At 53.7% G+C, this 14,313-nt stretch overlaps 1 protein-coding gene and 1 pseudogene across 1 annotated transcript; one reads left to right on the top strand and one right to left on the bottom strand.

Annotated features, from left to right (window-relative positions):
* Positions 1-529: 529 nt before the first annotated feature.
* Positions 530-1,548, top strand: Dnajb8 (DnaJ heat shock protein family (Hsp40) member B8). The gene has a single exon (XM_021165205.2). It carries the CDS (start codon positions 771-773, stop codon positions 1,461-1,463), a length of 693 nt encoding a protein of 230 aa, XP_021020864.1. The 5' UTR covers positions 530-770; the 3' UTR covers positions 1,464-1,548.
* A 9,205-nt stretch (positions 1,549-10,753) lies between these two features.
* On the bottom strand, positions 10,754-11,130 carry LOC110295585 (small ribosomal subunit protein eS25 pseudogene; annotated as a pseudogene).
* Positions 11,131-14,313: the final 3,183 nt, after the last annotated feature.

Here is a 14,313-nt window from a genome sequence, read left to right as displayed (position 1 = left end):
TTTAGCGAGCGAGCGAGCGAGCGAGCGAGCGAGCACTGGTATGATGCGTGGAGCCTGTCCGGCCCTTGGTGAAATGAACGTGGGTGTTGGCGACTGTTACCTGAAGTGTCCCCAGAATCTGTCATCCTTCCTGGCCTGTGGGACTCAAGAGAACTATTATGGCCCTTGCAAGCTGTCTGCAGCTGGGAGCCAGGAGCACTGAGAGATGGAAGAAGGAAAGGGAGCAGGGAGAGGTCAGCGCTGGTCCAAACAGGACCCCACAGCACAGCACGAGCTGAGGACCACAAATCTGGAGGGCCTGGAGACTTTTCAGGGATGCTTGACAGCCAGGCCAGTGATACCACAGAACTTCTTGTCCATTAGCACCCGCCTCTCCTCTTTGGCTCCCAGGGAGTCGAACAAACAGCTTTCGTGTAGCCAAACTCACACTGCAGGCTCACCACAGTGATCAGCCTCACCACAGCTCTGTGATGTGTGGTGCTCGGCTGAGGGGGTGGGGGAACTGGATACCCCGTGCTTATGTCACAAAGGGCCCTGGCCCCAGCTTGGAAGGGGCCGCTTTGGCCTGGCCCAGAGCGGCACTGTCCCTACCCCCAAGCCCCTCTCAGTGGAGACTCCACCTGTCCCTGAGAATGGGGAGGATGGAAAGCTAAACTCCACCACCCAGAGCCAGCAGATTCCAGCAAGTCCCCCACCCAAGGGAGGACCCCAGCCACTCGCCTCAGCCCTCCTCAGTCCTCCATCTCATCCAGTCCCCCACTGCCCTTACCATGGCCAACTATTATGAAGTGCTGGGTGTACAATCAAGTGCCTCCCCTGAGGACATCAAGAAGGCCTATCGAAAGCTGGCTTTGCGTTGGCACCCTGACAAGAACCCCGACAACAAAGAAGAAGCTGAGAAGAAGTTTAAGCAGGTTTCCGAAGCCTACGAAGTCTTGTCAGACTCTAAGAAGCGTTCTGTGTACGACCGGGCAGGCTGTGACGGATGGAGAGCGGGTGGCGGTGCCAATGTCCCCCACAGCAGTCCCTTTGGTGCTGGCTATCCCTTCCGAAATCCTGAGGATATCTTCCGCGAGTTCTTTGGAGGACTGGACCCTTTTTCCTTTGAATTCTGGGACACTCCGTTCAGTGGCCGAGGCCGGTCCCATGGTTTACACGGAGTCTTCTCTTCGGGCTTTGGTGAGTTCCCAGCCTTCATGGAAGCCTTGTCATCTTTCAATACTCTGGGCCGTGGTGGGGGCAGCCGCTCCACCTTTTCATCTGCTTCGTTTGGTGGCTCCGGTTCTGGCAGCTCAGGGTTCAAGTCAGTGATGTCATCGACTGAGATGGTGAACGGCCGTAAGGTGACCACCAAGCGAATCATTGAGAACGGCCAAGAGCGGGTGGAGGTGGAAGAAGATGGACAGCTCCGGTCAGTAACTGTCAATGGCAAGGAGAAGCTCATGAGGGTGGACAACAAGTGACAGTCACCTAACCCATCCCTGGGCCACCCTAGGGGGCCACAAGGGGACATAGTAGTCGCAACCTAACTGGTTAATAAATGTGCCAAGTGAGTTTGTGTAGAGTCCTCTCCCATCCTTAGGGGTGGGGTGTGTCACTGCAGGCCCACTGTGTGGCTGCCACAACTCCACAGACACACTCAGGAACTTGTGGCCTCCATGTCCAGCACCAGCCATTTCCCACAGGAAGCCCAGGGCCAGGTCTTTGGGAGGTTATTAATTCTGGTCACCTGCACCATCCTGTTACCCTCATGTCCTACCTTATCTGCTCTTCCCACATCCCTTCTCCAGGATGACCACTGTCCTCACAGGCTCACCCGCTCAGTTCCCATTTTTCCTCACTCACTTACCAAGTAGCAGCCATCTCAGGCCCAGGCTCTCGTGTCTGTCTTTCCTGCCCTGCTTTCAACCTCCTGGCTCCTCCTCCTCTGATCACGAAGTCCTCTGACCTCATCTCCACCATGAAACTCTGTAGCCTAACAACAACTGCATCCCAGGCCTCAGTATCCCCCTCCTGCCCCCTGTGACTCTCCCACCACGCTGCTTGCTGCCAATACTTCAGGTCCCTTGCTTGGGCAGCAGGCGCAGTTCCTTGTCCACACCATGACTGTGCTCATGGTTGATTCTGGGAACCATTGGACAAGGTGGGGACAGCAGTGTCATAGCTGAGAGATGGTCATGGGGATCCTGGGCAAAGTTGCCTGGAAAGATCTTATGAGGGGCTGACAGCTCAAGAAAAACATGCTGGGTGATGGGAACAGCATGTGAAAAGGGCCTGGGGCAAGAGCAGGCTACCCCGCTGGAAGGACCAGAAGAGACAAGTGAAGTGAATTAGGAACTTCTTGGAATGCCCCCCCGTTTCCCCCTACCAGGGTCCTTGACTCCACATTATGCAAGAGAAACTGAGGCAAAGGGAAGGATTGCACAACTGGCAAACAATTGAGCCAGAGTTCCATCCCAGGTGTTAGTGCGGAGGGACTTGCCATTAAACAGTGCCCATGATGACCACTGCTGCAGTGAAGGAGGGCAGGTGTGTTTGGACAGTGCTTGTCTTCCTGGGTGTTGCAACAACCACCAAGGACCCCAGGCTTCAGGCTTCACACTGGCTGGTAACTGAGTGTGGCTCCCAGGTAGGGGACAGGTCCTATGGGCCGAGCAGAGGATGATCTGAGCAGAGATTGCTCGTATGTAAACTCCAGCATTGGAAGGGGTCCAACCCATGTTGTGGGGAAGAAGGAAGGAAAGTTCAGAGTCCCCGGGGACAGCAGGTCCAAGGGATGTTCCAGTGCTCATGGTGGAGAAGCAACAGGTCAGGGGGCCCTAAGGGAGCCTGGTTAACTGAGAGGCCCAGGGAAGGACTTCTCCCTATTTCTCCACACAATACTAGGAAGAGAACCATTTGGGTAGGGGTGCAGGCCACTGACAGAACCTTCTATCTCTAGAAGCCAGGTATCCCAAGATCATCAGGGCCAGCTGAGTGGAGTGCTGCAAGTGTGATCGCAGAAGCTGTTGACCCTGAGCTCCTGGCTACAGCTTCCCAGAATACGCCTCAGTGGTTCTCAGCCAGCCGGCAGCTGCAGGCAGCTAACCACGTTACTGGTTAGGGCAAGGGAGCTGGAGAATACAGAAGGCAGAGCCCAAGCTTCTAGCCCAGCTTGGGGACAACTTTATCAAAGTCCCCATGGCACTAACCACCTGACCTCTGCCCCTGTTGACCTGCTAATGTCTCCGATCACTGGCCAGCTACAGCAGCCTCAAGTGGGCCTGCTTAGGGCAGCCAGCTGCTGGGCAAATTCAATTACAGCCTAGCAGCCTTGAACAGCCACACACTCCAGTTGGGTGCCCAAAGGAAATCGGGGTGCTTGTCAAACTCAGAGATCCTAGATTCCCAAGTACCCTGGTGTCAGGGACCAATGGGCTTTCCCTTCTTGGTCTCAGGCTGTGTGTTCTCTGTCTCCAGCACAGACGAGATAGAACATTCCCAACCCTCCCTCAGGGCTGCCTCAGGTCCTAGACCTTCGGTCTCAACATTAACATCTTTGCCCGTTTTGCAGAAGGAAGATCTGAGGCCCTGAAGGCTGGGGCACCTGCTGTGATACCACAGGCTAGAGGGATGCTTCTAGAGAAGAAAGCCAGAATCTTAAACTGGTTCTCTCTCCCCAGAGCATTGCGTGGCATCACACTGTCCTCTCTGCTGGGCCACACTTCCTGGGAGCCATGGGCAGCATCCATTCTGGTTTGTCTGTGGGAATCCCATCTCAAGGTGCTCCTGTGCGGGAAGCAAGCCCTGCTAGCCTCTTTCCAGCTCACTAAATTCCTCCTGAAACATCCACTGTCTGTCTGTCTGTCTGTCCTCTCCTGGGTGGTTTCAACAAGCCTCTCTGTGTAGAACATTTTGCCCAGGACAAATGTCTTCTAGACCCAGGACTGGTTGCCCGTGCCCCTTCCCTGTCTTACCTCTCTGAAAGGGCCTCACATGGAGACTAGCCAACCACAGACCATGCCCACCATGCCCTCGGGTACATGAGTGTTTGGGCACAATGCACACCTATACCCTGCTGCCTGCACTGCTCCTGGATGCCCCACCCTTTCCTCTGACCCTGTTTGTTTAACCTTGCCCCATAGCCAGATGAATTTGTAGAAACCTAAAAGTGAAAAATCAAGGGTGTTGTGAAGTACTCAGACTGGTAAAAGCCACCATCCTGTCGGTGGCCTTGTGAGGCCTTGTGTCACTTGCCTCACAACCTCTGGCTTCCCTTCTGTTCTGTTCCAGCCTCACAGGCCTCTTCACTGCCCTCACCAGCACCCTGCAGAGTCCTGCCCCAGAACATTTGCACAGGCTGTGCCCAGCATCCCAGTCTCTTTCCTTGGCAGGTCTCTTGCTGCCCTGCCCAGTCCTCTCAGTGCCATACCTCTTCCCACTTCAGCTTCTGTATAGTCTATCCTGTTTGCCCCTCTCCACCCCAGCTCACCCATCTGGCTTTCTCAGCCTAAAGTCCCTTTCAGGCTGGAAAGTGGCTGTCTGTGCTCTCCACTCCTAAGCTGCTGTGCCCTGCAGAGGCCCTGATTATCCAAAGAGGCCTAACCCTGATGCAGAGATCTGGCCAGGTAGGCTTTCAGAGGGCTAAGGTCCATCCGGGCTGACAGGCATCAGGCCTGTCCAGTGCTCCCAAGCTTTCCACTGGCCTAAGCAATAAATATGGATAATCAGCCTGTTTTATAGATGGAGAGACTGAGGCTCCTGGGGCAAGAGACCTGGCTAAGGTCACCTGACCCCACTGTGAGTCGATCTGCCCCCTGGTCCCCTCGCCTGAGCAGGAGGGGTGGGTGGGGCACAGGCAGCCTCCCTTCCCTCTGGCCCTTGATGTTATCACAGCTGATTTAATTTCAAAGACGGATTGAGCCTTGGTGGGAGGGAGAGCCGCTATCACAGGGCCATCTGCCCTGTTGTCATGGGGATGGGCTCCCTGGATTGTGCGGGGGACCCAGATAAGGGAGTGGGCTAAGGGGGTGTGGGCTCTGGGACTGCAGAGAGTCTGCGATCAGAGAGAGCCAGGGTGGAGAGGGAGATGGAGGGGAGGTCCAGGGACAGGAAAGGCCCTGTAAAATGGAAAGCCTAGCAGGATTCAAACAGGGCCAATGGTTGCCACCTGGGGACCAGCATGCTTACTTCCCATATCCTGCCTCCCAGCCTGACTGAAGCCACTGCCACAGGCCTAGAGGTATTCCTGCTGGGGTGGGGACTCCTCTCTGTCCACTGGGGAAGGGTGAGAGGCAGTGCCAGATACCTCCAGTCAGCTGTCCACGGTGACAGGCTGACATGCCCCCGGCCAGGAGTCTAGCTGATTCCCTCCAGAAGATTCTAGTGCACCATGAACATTTGCATAACTGAGAGAGACTGTATCTTGCCAGTTGAGAGACAAGATGATGGAGTGCCAAACAGCTCTACGCAGGGACCTCTCACCCCCACCTTGGAGGATGGGACTATCAGACCTCTCCCAGAAAAGACCTAAGCAGAGAGTCCCAGCATGCATGCAGCCATAACTGTCACCTCTGAGGGCACTGCCAGTGAAGGTGCTAGAAGGAGACCTAAGTCTTGCTTCAGGTCTGCTCTTGAAGCAAAGGCCCAGAGCATCTATCTTAATATCTGACACCCTTTCCTCATGGGCACTTGAGTGGGGGCAGTTCCATCCCAGTGGTCCTGGGGCATCCTCTCTGCTCTCTGTGGCAGGCTCCAGCTCACAGGGCCACTCTTTCTCTGCTCCATTATCTTAACCATGGAAAAGTACATGCCCCATAAAAATCTACCACTTCAACCAATTTCTCAAGGCGCAGGTCAGTGGTTTGAAACCTATCAAGGGTCCCACCACTCATCCCACCAGACAGCTCTAGAGCCTCTCCATCCTCCTAAACTAATGCTGTCTCATTAGACATCAATCTGTCCCCTCCCTGGCCCCTGGCACCCACCGTCCCACATCCTGTCTGGACCTGGAGCTGGCGGCTGGGTGGAACCACGGCCTTTGTTCTCGTTACCAGGAGGACTGGCCTCGCCTTCCCTCTCCTTTCCAATTGTGGGCCACAAAGGACCATGAGTTTCAGTGACCAGGGAACACTGACCCCTCCCCAGGCTAAGCAGAGTTGGAACTGGTCCCCATTAGTGGCAGGGCGGTGTCACAGCCCCTCCCATGTTTGGTGGTTCCTGAGTTGAAGCCATGGCGAGACTGGAATGTCCCAGCTCATAGTCCTGGCAACATCAAAGCATACGAAAGAGCATAAAAAAGAACAGCTACAGTGTGTGCCCCCCACCCTGCACCAGGGGCTGTGCAGAGGACGGCTACCTACTGATGGAAAACTCATGTACATCTATAACTTTTCTTTTATAAAACTATTTATTTATTTATTTATTTATTTATTTATTTATTTATTTATTTGGTTTAAAAAAAAATCTCTTGAGATAGTGTTTTGCCTGGACTGGTCTGGAGCTCCTGGGCTCAAGTGATTCTCCTGCCTCAGCCAGCCTTGTGAGGGGCTGGGATAAGGGCAACTACAAGATAAGCCTGATCTAGAGGTGGCCACAATCCCAGTTGCAGAGCCTGTATTGCCAAGGCTGACTGCTTACCTTCCCTTGCTTCTGTGACAAAGAACGATGAGCTTTTATGTAACACAACCATATCCTGTCTGCCCACGGTGTGTTGTCAGCCTGGCTCTCCTGAGACCTAAGGATCTCTCCTGACCTCTCTCAGCTTCAGAGCTGGCATCCAGCATCCTTGGGTCTCTGTGACTCTGTGCCTCCTTCTCACAAAGCCCTGGAAATGACAACAAGGGTCCTCTCAGATCACCCAAAGCCATCTGCCCACCTGAGTCCTTCATTCAGTCCCTTATTGAGAGTTCCTTTGTCCTGTGAAAGACCAGGGCAGGGATATCTTGGTGGGGGGACATGTCCCCTTCCCTCCTCACAGGACTACACAGAAGAGCTACTGGAGTGACCACTTGACCCAGTGGCTCCATGCTCAGGGGGTCCATTTTTCAGGTGGCACAGAAAGGGACACTGAGTGCCTGGCCTGGGGCAGGACGTGGGCAGATGCAGGCCCCCTGAGTGGATCTAAGGGTGGGTCCTGTCTGGGATGCAGAGCACAGGAGAGACCAGAAGGTGGAGGCTGGAAGCAGGGCTGGAGGGTGGTCCTTTGTGGTGTGGACCTGACAACAGCACTCAAACTAGAGAATGTCACAGAAAAGGCTGACGCCAGCAGCCTACGCAGCCCCTGATGGAGGTCTTTGTCTTACTGCTGGAGATCACCAGCTTGTCTCTTCCCCTCTGGTCTCTGTTCCTACACCTCTCCCTGCTCTCTCTCCCTGGCTCTGAGAACACTCTGATGGGCACTCTCAAGACCCTTGTGTCAAGGTCTTGGTCATAGCAGTGAACCCGGACAGTGAAGAACAGCCACCCCAGGAAAGTGTCTGCCATAGGGGCAGACAGCCAGGTGGATGTGGCTGTCCCTGGGTCCCTCCCATAGGTCATAGATTCCACCACAAACTCCACATATCTCGGGCTAGACCACCCAAGCTCAGAGTGGCCTCAGGCCCCTCTGAGCAGCTCCCCCTGACTGAGCTGCCTCCCGTGTCTCAGGCCCTGGTTCCCCTTGGCTTGTCCCTGGGACAGGTTCCGCTCCATAAAGTCTGTAGCATAGGCTCTGGGCAGCACTGGCCGGGGCCACCTGCCCGCCGACCACACTAAGCTGTCACACCCCAAAGCAGGAACCTGGCACCGCCAGCCTCTCAAGCCCCCAGGCGCCGTGGTTACGCCTGCGGTCACCCAAGCAGCCGGTCAGGAAACCCCTGGAGTAGTTTGTAGGATCTGGGTTGGTGGCTAGGGTGCAGCCATATTCTCTAGACACCAAGGCTGCAATGGCCTCCTCCTTCTCTTGGCTTCCACTCAAGATTTAGGACTTGCCCTTCCCCACCCAGGCCAGCCAGAGCCCCATCCCCGTGTCTTCTCCTTTGGGGACCATCTACCCTGGCTCTGTGTTCTGAGGTGTCGCCGTCTGACTTGGCCCAGTCTACTCACCAAGGGCACAGACAGATTCATCCTGACTCCAGCTTCCCTGACCCAGCATGAGCCTAGAATAGGCTTGGAGTTAAAGAGAAGAAGCTCTGCCCTGTGTGACTGGGGATGTGTTGCTGAGTCCAGATCCCTGTGGCCACGGATGAGGGATGCAATGGACACCTCTTTGCCACAATACTCTCCAGCTCTCTCTTCAACCCCTCCACCGCAGGATCCTGACACACCCCCTGACCTCAACAGACTCTCTAGGGAAGGAAGGGCAAGATATTAACTGCAAGAGACAGCATGTGTGTTGCTTTAAATTGATATTTAATTAAAAAGTTAATTATTAATTAGACTTGTCGGCCAATATCATTGCTGGCTGGGAAAGGCTGGTTTATGGCTACCTACTGCAGGGCCTTTGTGCCTGTGGCTTGCCCCAGGTAGCTGCTCCCACCACAGTTAGGGTACTGCTCTCACTGTCTATGGACAGTTCTCCTCTGGTGAACTGGGTACTCATTGGTGTGGGATGCTTGACTGCAGGCTGCCCAGTGCCCACAGGGCTTAGCTGTCACTCAGCAGTCATTAGTGCCATGCCTCAGCCCCGGTCTTTGCTGGTCATAGACTGCCCATGTCGTGGAAACCATGTCTACATGTTCTGTGATGTCAACACCCTCTGTGGGAATTGGCTCCAACAGAGGTGTGCTAGGACCTGGCACAAAGTCCATATAGTGGGTGGTGTGTGCCTTCTACAGCATTTTGCAGGGTTGCCTGGTATTTGGTCACATCTTTCAGTAAGTTTAAGGCTGAGTGCTGGCTTCAAGATCTCCCACTCTGGCTCACCCATCAATGTATCTGTCAGCTTTTCACCAATGACCTTGGTAGTCATTGATGACAGTGCCCAGTTCCATAGTCAGGGGAGCACACAGAAGTGACATCTGTCTTTCCTATGTCGTGATCTGGAATTTTGGCTGTGACCTCAGCAAGATTAGTTTCTCTTTAGCCCTTGCTTCATGGTGGCAACTTCGCTCACCACACCCTGTACATGAAATAGGTCTTCTTCCTGTGGGCCAAGGCCACTCAGGGGATAAGGACACAGGAGTGGGTGGGGGTGTTTGTTCATTTCCGCTGTCTCATATTTGTTGAGAAACCTATATTTAATCTATGGTGGCTCATCTTTAGATCTGCACTCCTGCCTCAGATGTGGAGACCCACACCTTAGGAGCCCCTGTGCTAACCTTAGAGGGCTTTTGCTATCCACACCTGAACTTGTAAGTTAACCCTTCCTGGAGCAGTAAAACCCTTGCCAGACCAGTGTTGGCTCTCTGATGAGAATTCCAACTTGTTTCCCTTAAACCCTGTGTGGCAATCTATTTAAAGTTGTTTTATCCCACTGTTAATCACAAATTGACAAAAAAAAAAATCGCTTCCTGTTTGTGCTTTGCGCTGTCTGCCCTCTGTATGTCTGGAGGAGGGTGGGGGTGAACCTGGTTAGAGACAGGAGCTGATCTTCACTGACCACCTCAAAGGTATGGGCCATAGAGCTTCATGTGACAGCATGCCAGTTGGCTAGGGAGCAGCTGTAACATGTGTCCTTGTAGCATGTGTCATGTCCTAGGTGAGCACTGTGAGGCCCCGTGGTGTGGGGCATCCTGGGAAAGCCCTGTGGGAGGAGAAGCCGTCCCTATTCTACTTGTCAGAAGGCAGAGGCCCTGGCCTTCGGGGCTGCCTACTAATTGATACAGTGGGATCAGCCAGTTTTGATGGGGTGTCTTTTGCAGGAAGCTCTGGCTGGCTGTCATCATGCTGGAGAAACCTGGACACTGACATCACGGGCAGTCATGGGAGGAAGTGGTAATGTACATCCACAGCCCAAGGTAAAGAACAACTCCTGCGCATCAGGGGCCTACAGTGGGCTGCAGGTGGCCAGCGGGCCAATGAGTACCAAGGGTGTTTGTCATGTGTGGCAAAGGGACTCAGATCCGGACTTGAATGAGTCTTGAGAGGTCCATAGTGGGGCAGCCTAGATGCTCAGGCAGCATGTGACCTACCAGCGTGACAGGACCAGATGACTGTCATCATGAGGAAGGAAGACAACTTCAGGAGCCCATGGATCCCTTAGGCTTCCTACTTAGTGACAGCGACACGTGGCACCTTGCCTGTGAGAGGTGGGGCAGTGGGGGCTTGGTCCCATGACGCTCTGGCCATCCGATTGGCTGATCACACAGAGTAGCTCTTCGAAGACTGAGGCAGAGTGGGGGCTGTGGGGGAGGGCCAGAGTTTAAAATGGGGGCTGGGCTCATGCTACTACTTGTCATGTGAGAAACCAGTCAAGGCCAAGGCTGGGATCTGGACAGCCAGGCTCAGCAACAACCTACAGTGGAGTTGGGTGAGGACGGCTGGTTTTGGTTGCTGTGACACTTGAGACTGTACTGGCCTGGGCTGGACATCCCTTCCGAAGTTAGGAAATCCCAAACCGCGTGGAGTAGCTCTCATTTGCAAGTCACCAAATCCAGGGCGATACCAACCCCCGCCACTTCATTCACACACACTCCACAGCCCTCTTTCGAAGTGTCACCTGCTCCAGGCCAGGAGAGCCACCAGGGCAGCCACAGCCCAGATTCCTGAGATTCACATGGGCCTCTTTCTCTCTCTTTCTCTCTCTGATTCAATAAAGTTTTATTTTCCCAAATGCACAGCTGATTGAACCTGCTCATGCATCTTCCCCAGCAGCTGGGGCGTCTCCACCCTTTGCGTTTCTGGTGTGAATGACTTGGGTTCTGTGCTTTGAAACCAGCTTGATAAATCCTTTACTAAGGAAGGAATTATCCTGAAGGGCTGCCCTGGCCTAGGAAGCACGAGTCTTCAGAGTCTCTCAGAGACCACAGAGGGAGCTTACAGTTGGGAACTTCCTTACAGAGTTTGTCGTATGTCGCTTTGTCAAACAGGACGAGATTGTTCAACTTGTCCTGCTCTTTGCCTTTGGGCCAATTCTTTTTGGCCTTGCCACCAGATTTATTTATTGGGTCTTTGTCTTTTTTGGCTGACTTTTCCGGCATTTTTCTTCTTCTTGTCGCCTTTGGGTGGCATGGCGAAGCTCAGAGAGAAGTGTAGATCACTGCAGCCTCATTAAGATGTTGGGAGGAGGTCTCTCTCTCTCTCTCTCTCTCTCTCTCTCTCTCTTACCATAGACCTCTCCACTCGTCTAACCCATGCCTTCCTGGCCCGCATGGCACACATGTTCTGTCCTCAGAGAACTGGTGGCTGCCATCCTAATCCCTCTCCTGTGCCCTGGCCTCATTATAACCACATATCCATTGTTATACAGTCATTCCTATCAAGGGCTGCATTGAATGAATCCCTGCCCACCACCAAGCTCCCTCCATCTACTGCCACCACCAGTCATGGGGCACAGGGACCATGTGACCAGCTCTGCACTGCAGCCGATGGTAGGTAGTCTAGCTGCCTTCTTCTTCAACTCTCCATGGGCATATTTCAAAGACCACCTTCAAGAACTGTTTGCCACAATGCACACTAGGAGTTCAAGGAAATCAGCTACCCATGGGCGAAGCCTCTGCCTGTTGTGTTCTCCTCTGGTCCCTGTGTGGTTTGTGTCACCTTCTCCTGCCTGCTCTTCTCTGGGGTTACTTCCCAAAGACATTTTCAGCCAGTGAGTCCCTCCCTCAAGTTCTGCTGCTTTCCCTGAAATAGCAGTGACCAGAGGCAGCTGTCACGTGGTCCAGGAAGACATCAGTGATGCAGTCCTTCCTCCTGTTCTTCCACCTTGAGACTATACCCTTATCAGGGGCAGATCCAAGGTCAAGGACCAAAGATACAGCTCTCCAGAGGATAAGGGGGCAGATGGGAGGGGCCAGGGCCCCTGTGAGCAGGTGAGGTGGTGGGGTAAGCAGAGCTCGGTTGGACCCCTCAAGTGGCAGCTAGTAGTTGCCTACCTGGATATCTGCAGGCCACAGAACCCATTAGGAGGTTGGGCTAGAGCACTCATGGGACAGACCTGATCTCCCCAGCCTGGCAGAAGCAACTAGGGAGAGCATAACCTACTGAGGAAGGAGAGGCTACAGGCCCAAGAGTCTGGGGATACACAACCAGCCGAGTGGCTCAGTACTGTGTCAACATCCAGGCTGCAGAGAGGCAGCCAAGGTGGTGCCTGTTGGAATGTAGACTCTTCAGCAACCTCACCCTTCACAGCCTCTGTCTAACTGTGCTCTGGAGTCTTGGAACTCCTCAGGTAACACCCAGTGCAGACACTCTTGAGCCTGTAAGGCTCTCCCCAGGGTCACCGTCTGCCATACTTCTCCTTGAAGGCAGGAAGAGGGGCTTGGAAGGGGAGCCCCCAAAGCTGATGATGGCAGTTTGAATAAGGTATGGGTTGACTCTGCTTCAGACAGGGACTAGCCCCGGTCTTTGCCCAACATCTCTAGTCAGCCTGGTCAATCTGCCTAGGCCTTATCTTCCCTGTCCATCGAAGGCTACCTGGACAAACCGGTCCTACCAGAAACCAGATCTGGCTGAGGTGAGGCCCCTCCTGGGGTGAGAGACAGCCCCCACCTCTACCCTACAGCCTAGAGCTGCAGCCCCAGGTGGAGTTGGGGAGCCTTGCTTGACCCCTCTCCTGTGTAGAGCAGGGTTGACTCTAGGTGAGCTTGACACACAGCCCAACAGACAGAGGAGCAATGCCCTATGCTACCCACTGCTCACTCTGAGTCAGAGGGACAGCCTGTTTCAGCCAGCCACAGCCAGGGCCAGCAAGAGCAAAGGGCCTGGGGGGGAGGTCTCTTAGGGATCCAGGTGTCACCAGTAGGCTCCCAAGGCTAGTATACTCATGAGGGTGTGCCTCCCACCTGGGAGGTCTCATATTGTCCCTAGTTGGCCCTGCTACGATTCGTTTATTATCCCTCCTTAAACATATATGAGAAAACTAAGTCCAGAAGGGTTGAGATCAGTCGCCCAGGGGCTCACAATAGGGACTTGGCTGAGCTGGGATAAGACTCCCATCTGGACATCTTCCTATACCTCTGTGGGAAAAGTATTTGGCTATGTAGTCTCTTTGCCCACTCTTCCTATATATTTAGTTGTTTTTAAAAGATCTATTGTATTATGTGCCTGTGTAGGGGGTTGGGGTATATTCATGAGCATGCAGGTACCTGCAGAGGCCAGAGTTACAGGCAGTTGTGAGGTACAAGGTGAGGTGTTGAGATTTGAGTTTGGGTCCTCTGAAAGAGCAGCAAATATTCCTCACTATGCCCTGGAATGTTTTTCTTCTGTTTTGTTTTGTTTCATTTTGTTTTTTTCTTTCTTTGAGATAGGGTTTCTCTGTGTAACAGCCCTGGCTATCCTGGACTCCCTTTGTAGATAAGGTCAGCCTCAAACTCATAGAGATCTGACCGCCTCTGCCTCCTGAAGGCTGGGATTAAAGGCACGTACCACCACACCGGCTTGGTGTGTTCCTTTTAAAGGTTAGTTATCAGTCGAAACTACTGTGGAATTCTGAGCAACCTGGTGCTCCCCACCTGTCCCTTCTTGAGTCACCAAGGTTTTCCCTGTGGTAGATAACAACATCACAGGGTTAATTTAGCATGCTGGGTCTGTGTCTGTTCTGTACTGCTGGCCTGAAGCTCTGCCATCCATTATCTGTGGTGCGGAAAGCAGTCTGGGTGGTCACTGCTCCTTGCAAACAGGGCAGAATGCCCAAGAGAGGAAAAACACCAACAGGTGACATGGCAGGACCACCCTTCCCACAGGATAGCTCAGACCTGATGCCTATACAGGGCTGCCAGCAAGTCTCCACTAGATCGCCTGTTTTAGAGACTCTCTGCTTGTGTGTGTGTGTGTGTGTGTGTGTGTGGCTGAGAGGAGTGCGGGGGTTGGGGCTGGGGACAGCACAGCCCCAGTGAGAACCCCACAGCTGGGGCAGGATGAGGAGCCTTGGTCTTCCTCTGACACTCTCATCCCGGGTACCCAGCAGTGGTCAGGCTGTAGAGAGAACAGGAGACTGTCCTCTCCATGTCTAGATTCCCTGTATTCTGCCCTGCCCTCAAAGCACACTGGGAAGACACCGGTTAAACTGGGGTGGGATTAGATTCCTGTTGTCTACCATGAGAAGTCTGAGGTCTGAGCTGTACCTGTGGATCGGGGACCGGGGCTGTTCGCCCGTGTATCTGCAGCCTACACCGGAAAGCTTTGGACCTGTGTTCTTGGAGGCACGGTGCAGAGATAGATGCCCAGTGATCTGACAGGTCACTGGCAACAGGC

Source organism: Mus caroli, unplaced genomic scaffold, assembly GCF_978045245.1.
Source record: "Mus caroli unplaced genomic scaffold, Mus_caroli_1 scaffold_7, whole genome shotgun sequence".
NCBI classification, from domain to species: Eukaryota; Metazoa; Chordata; class Mammalia; order Rodentia; family Muridae; genus Mus; species Mus caroli.
The sequence above is the reverse complement of the archived record's forward strand: the minus strand, read 5'-3'. Positions and strand labels throughout refer to the sequence as shown.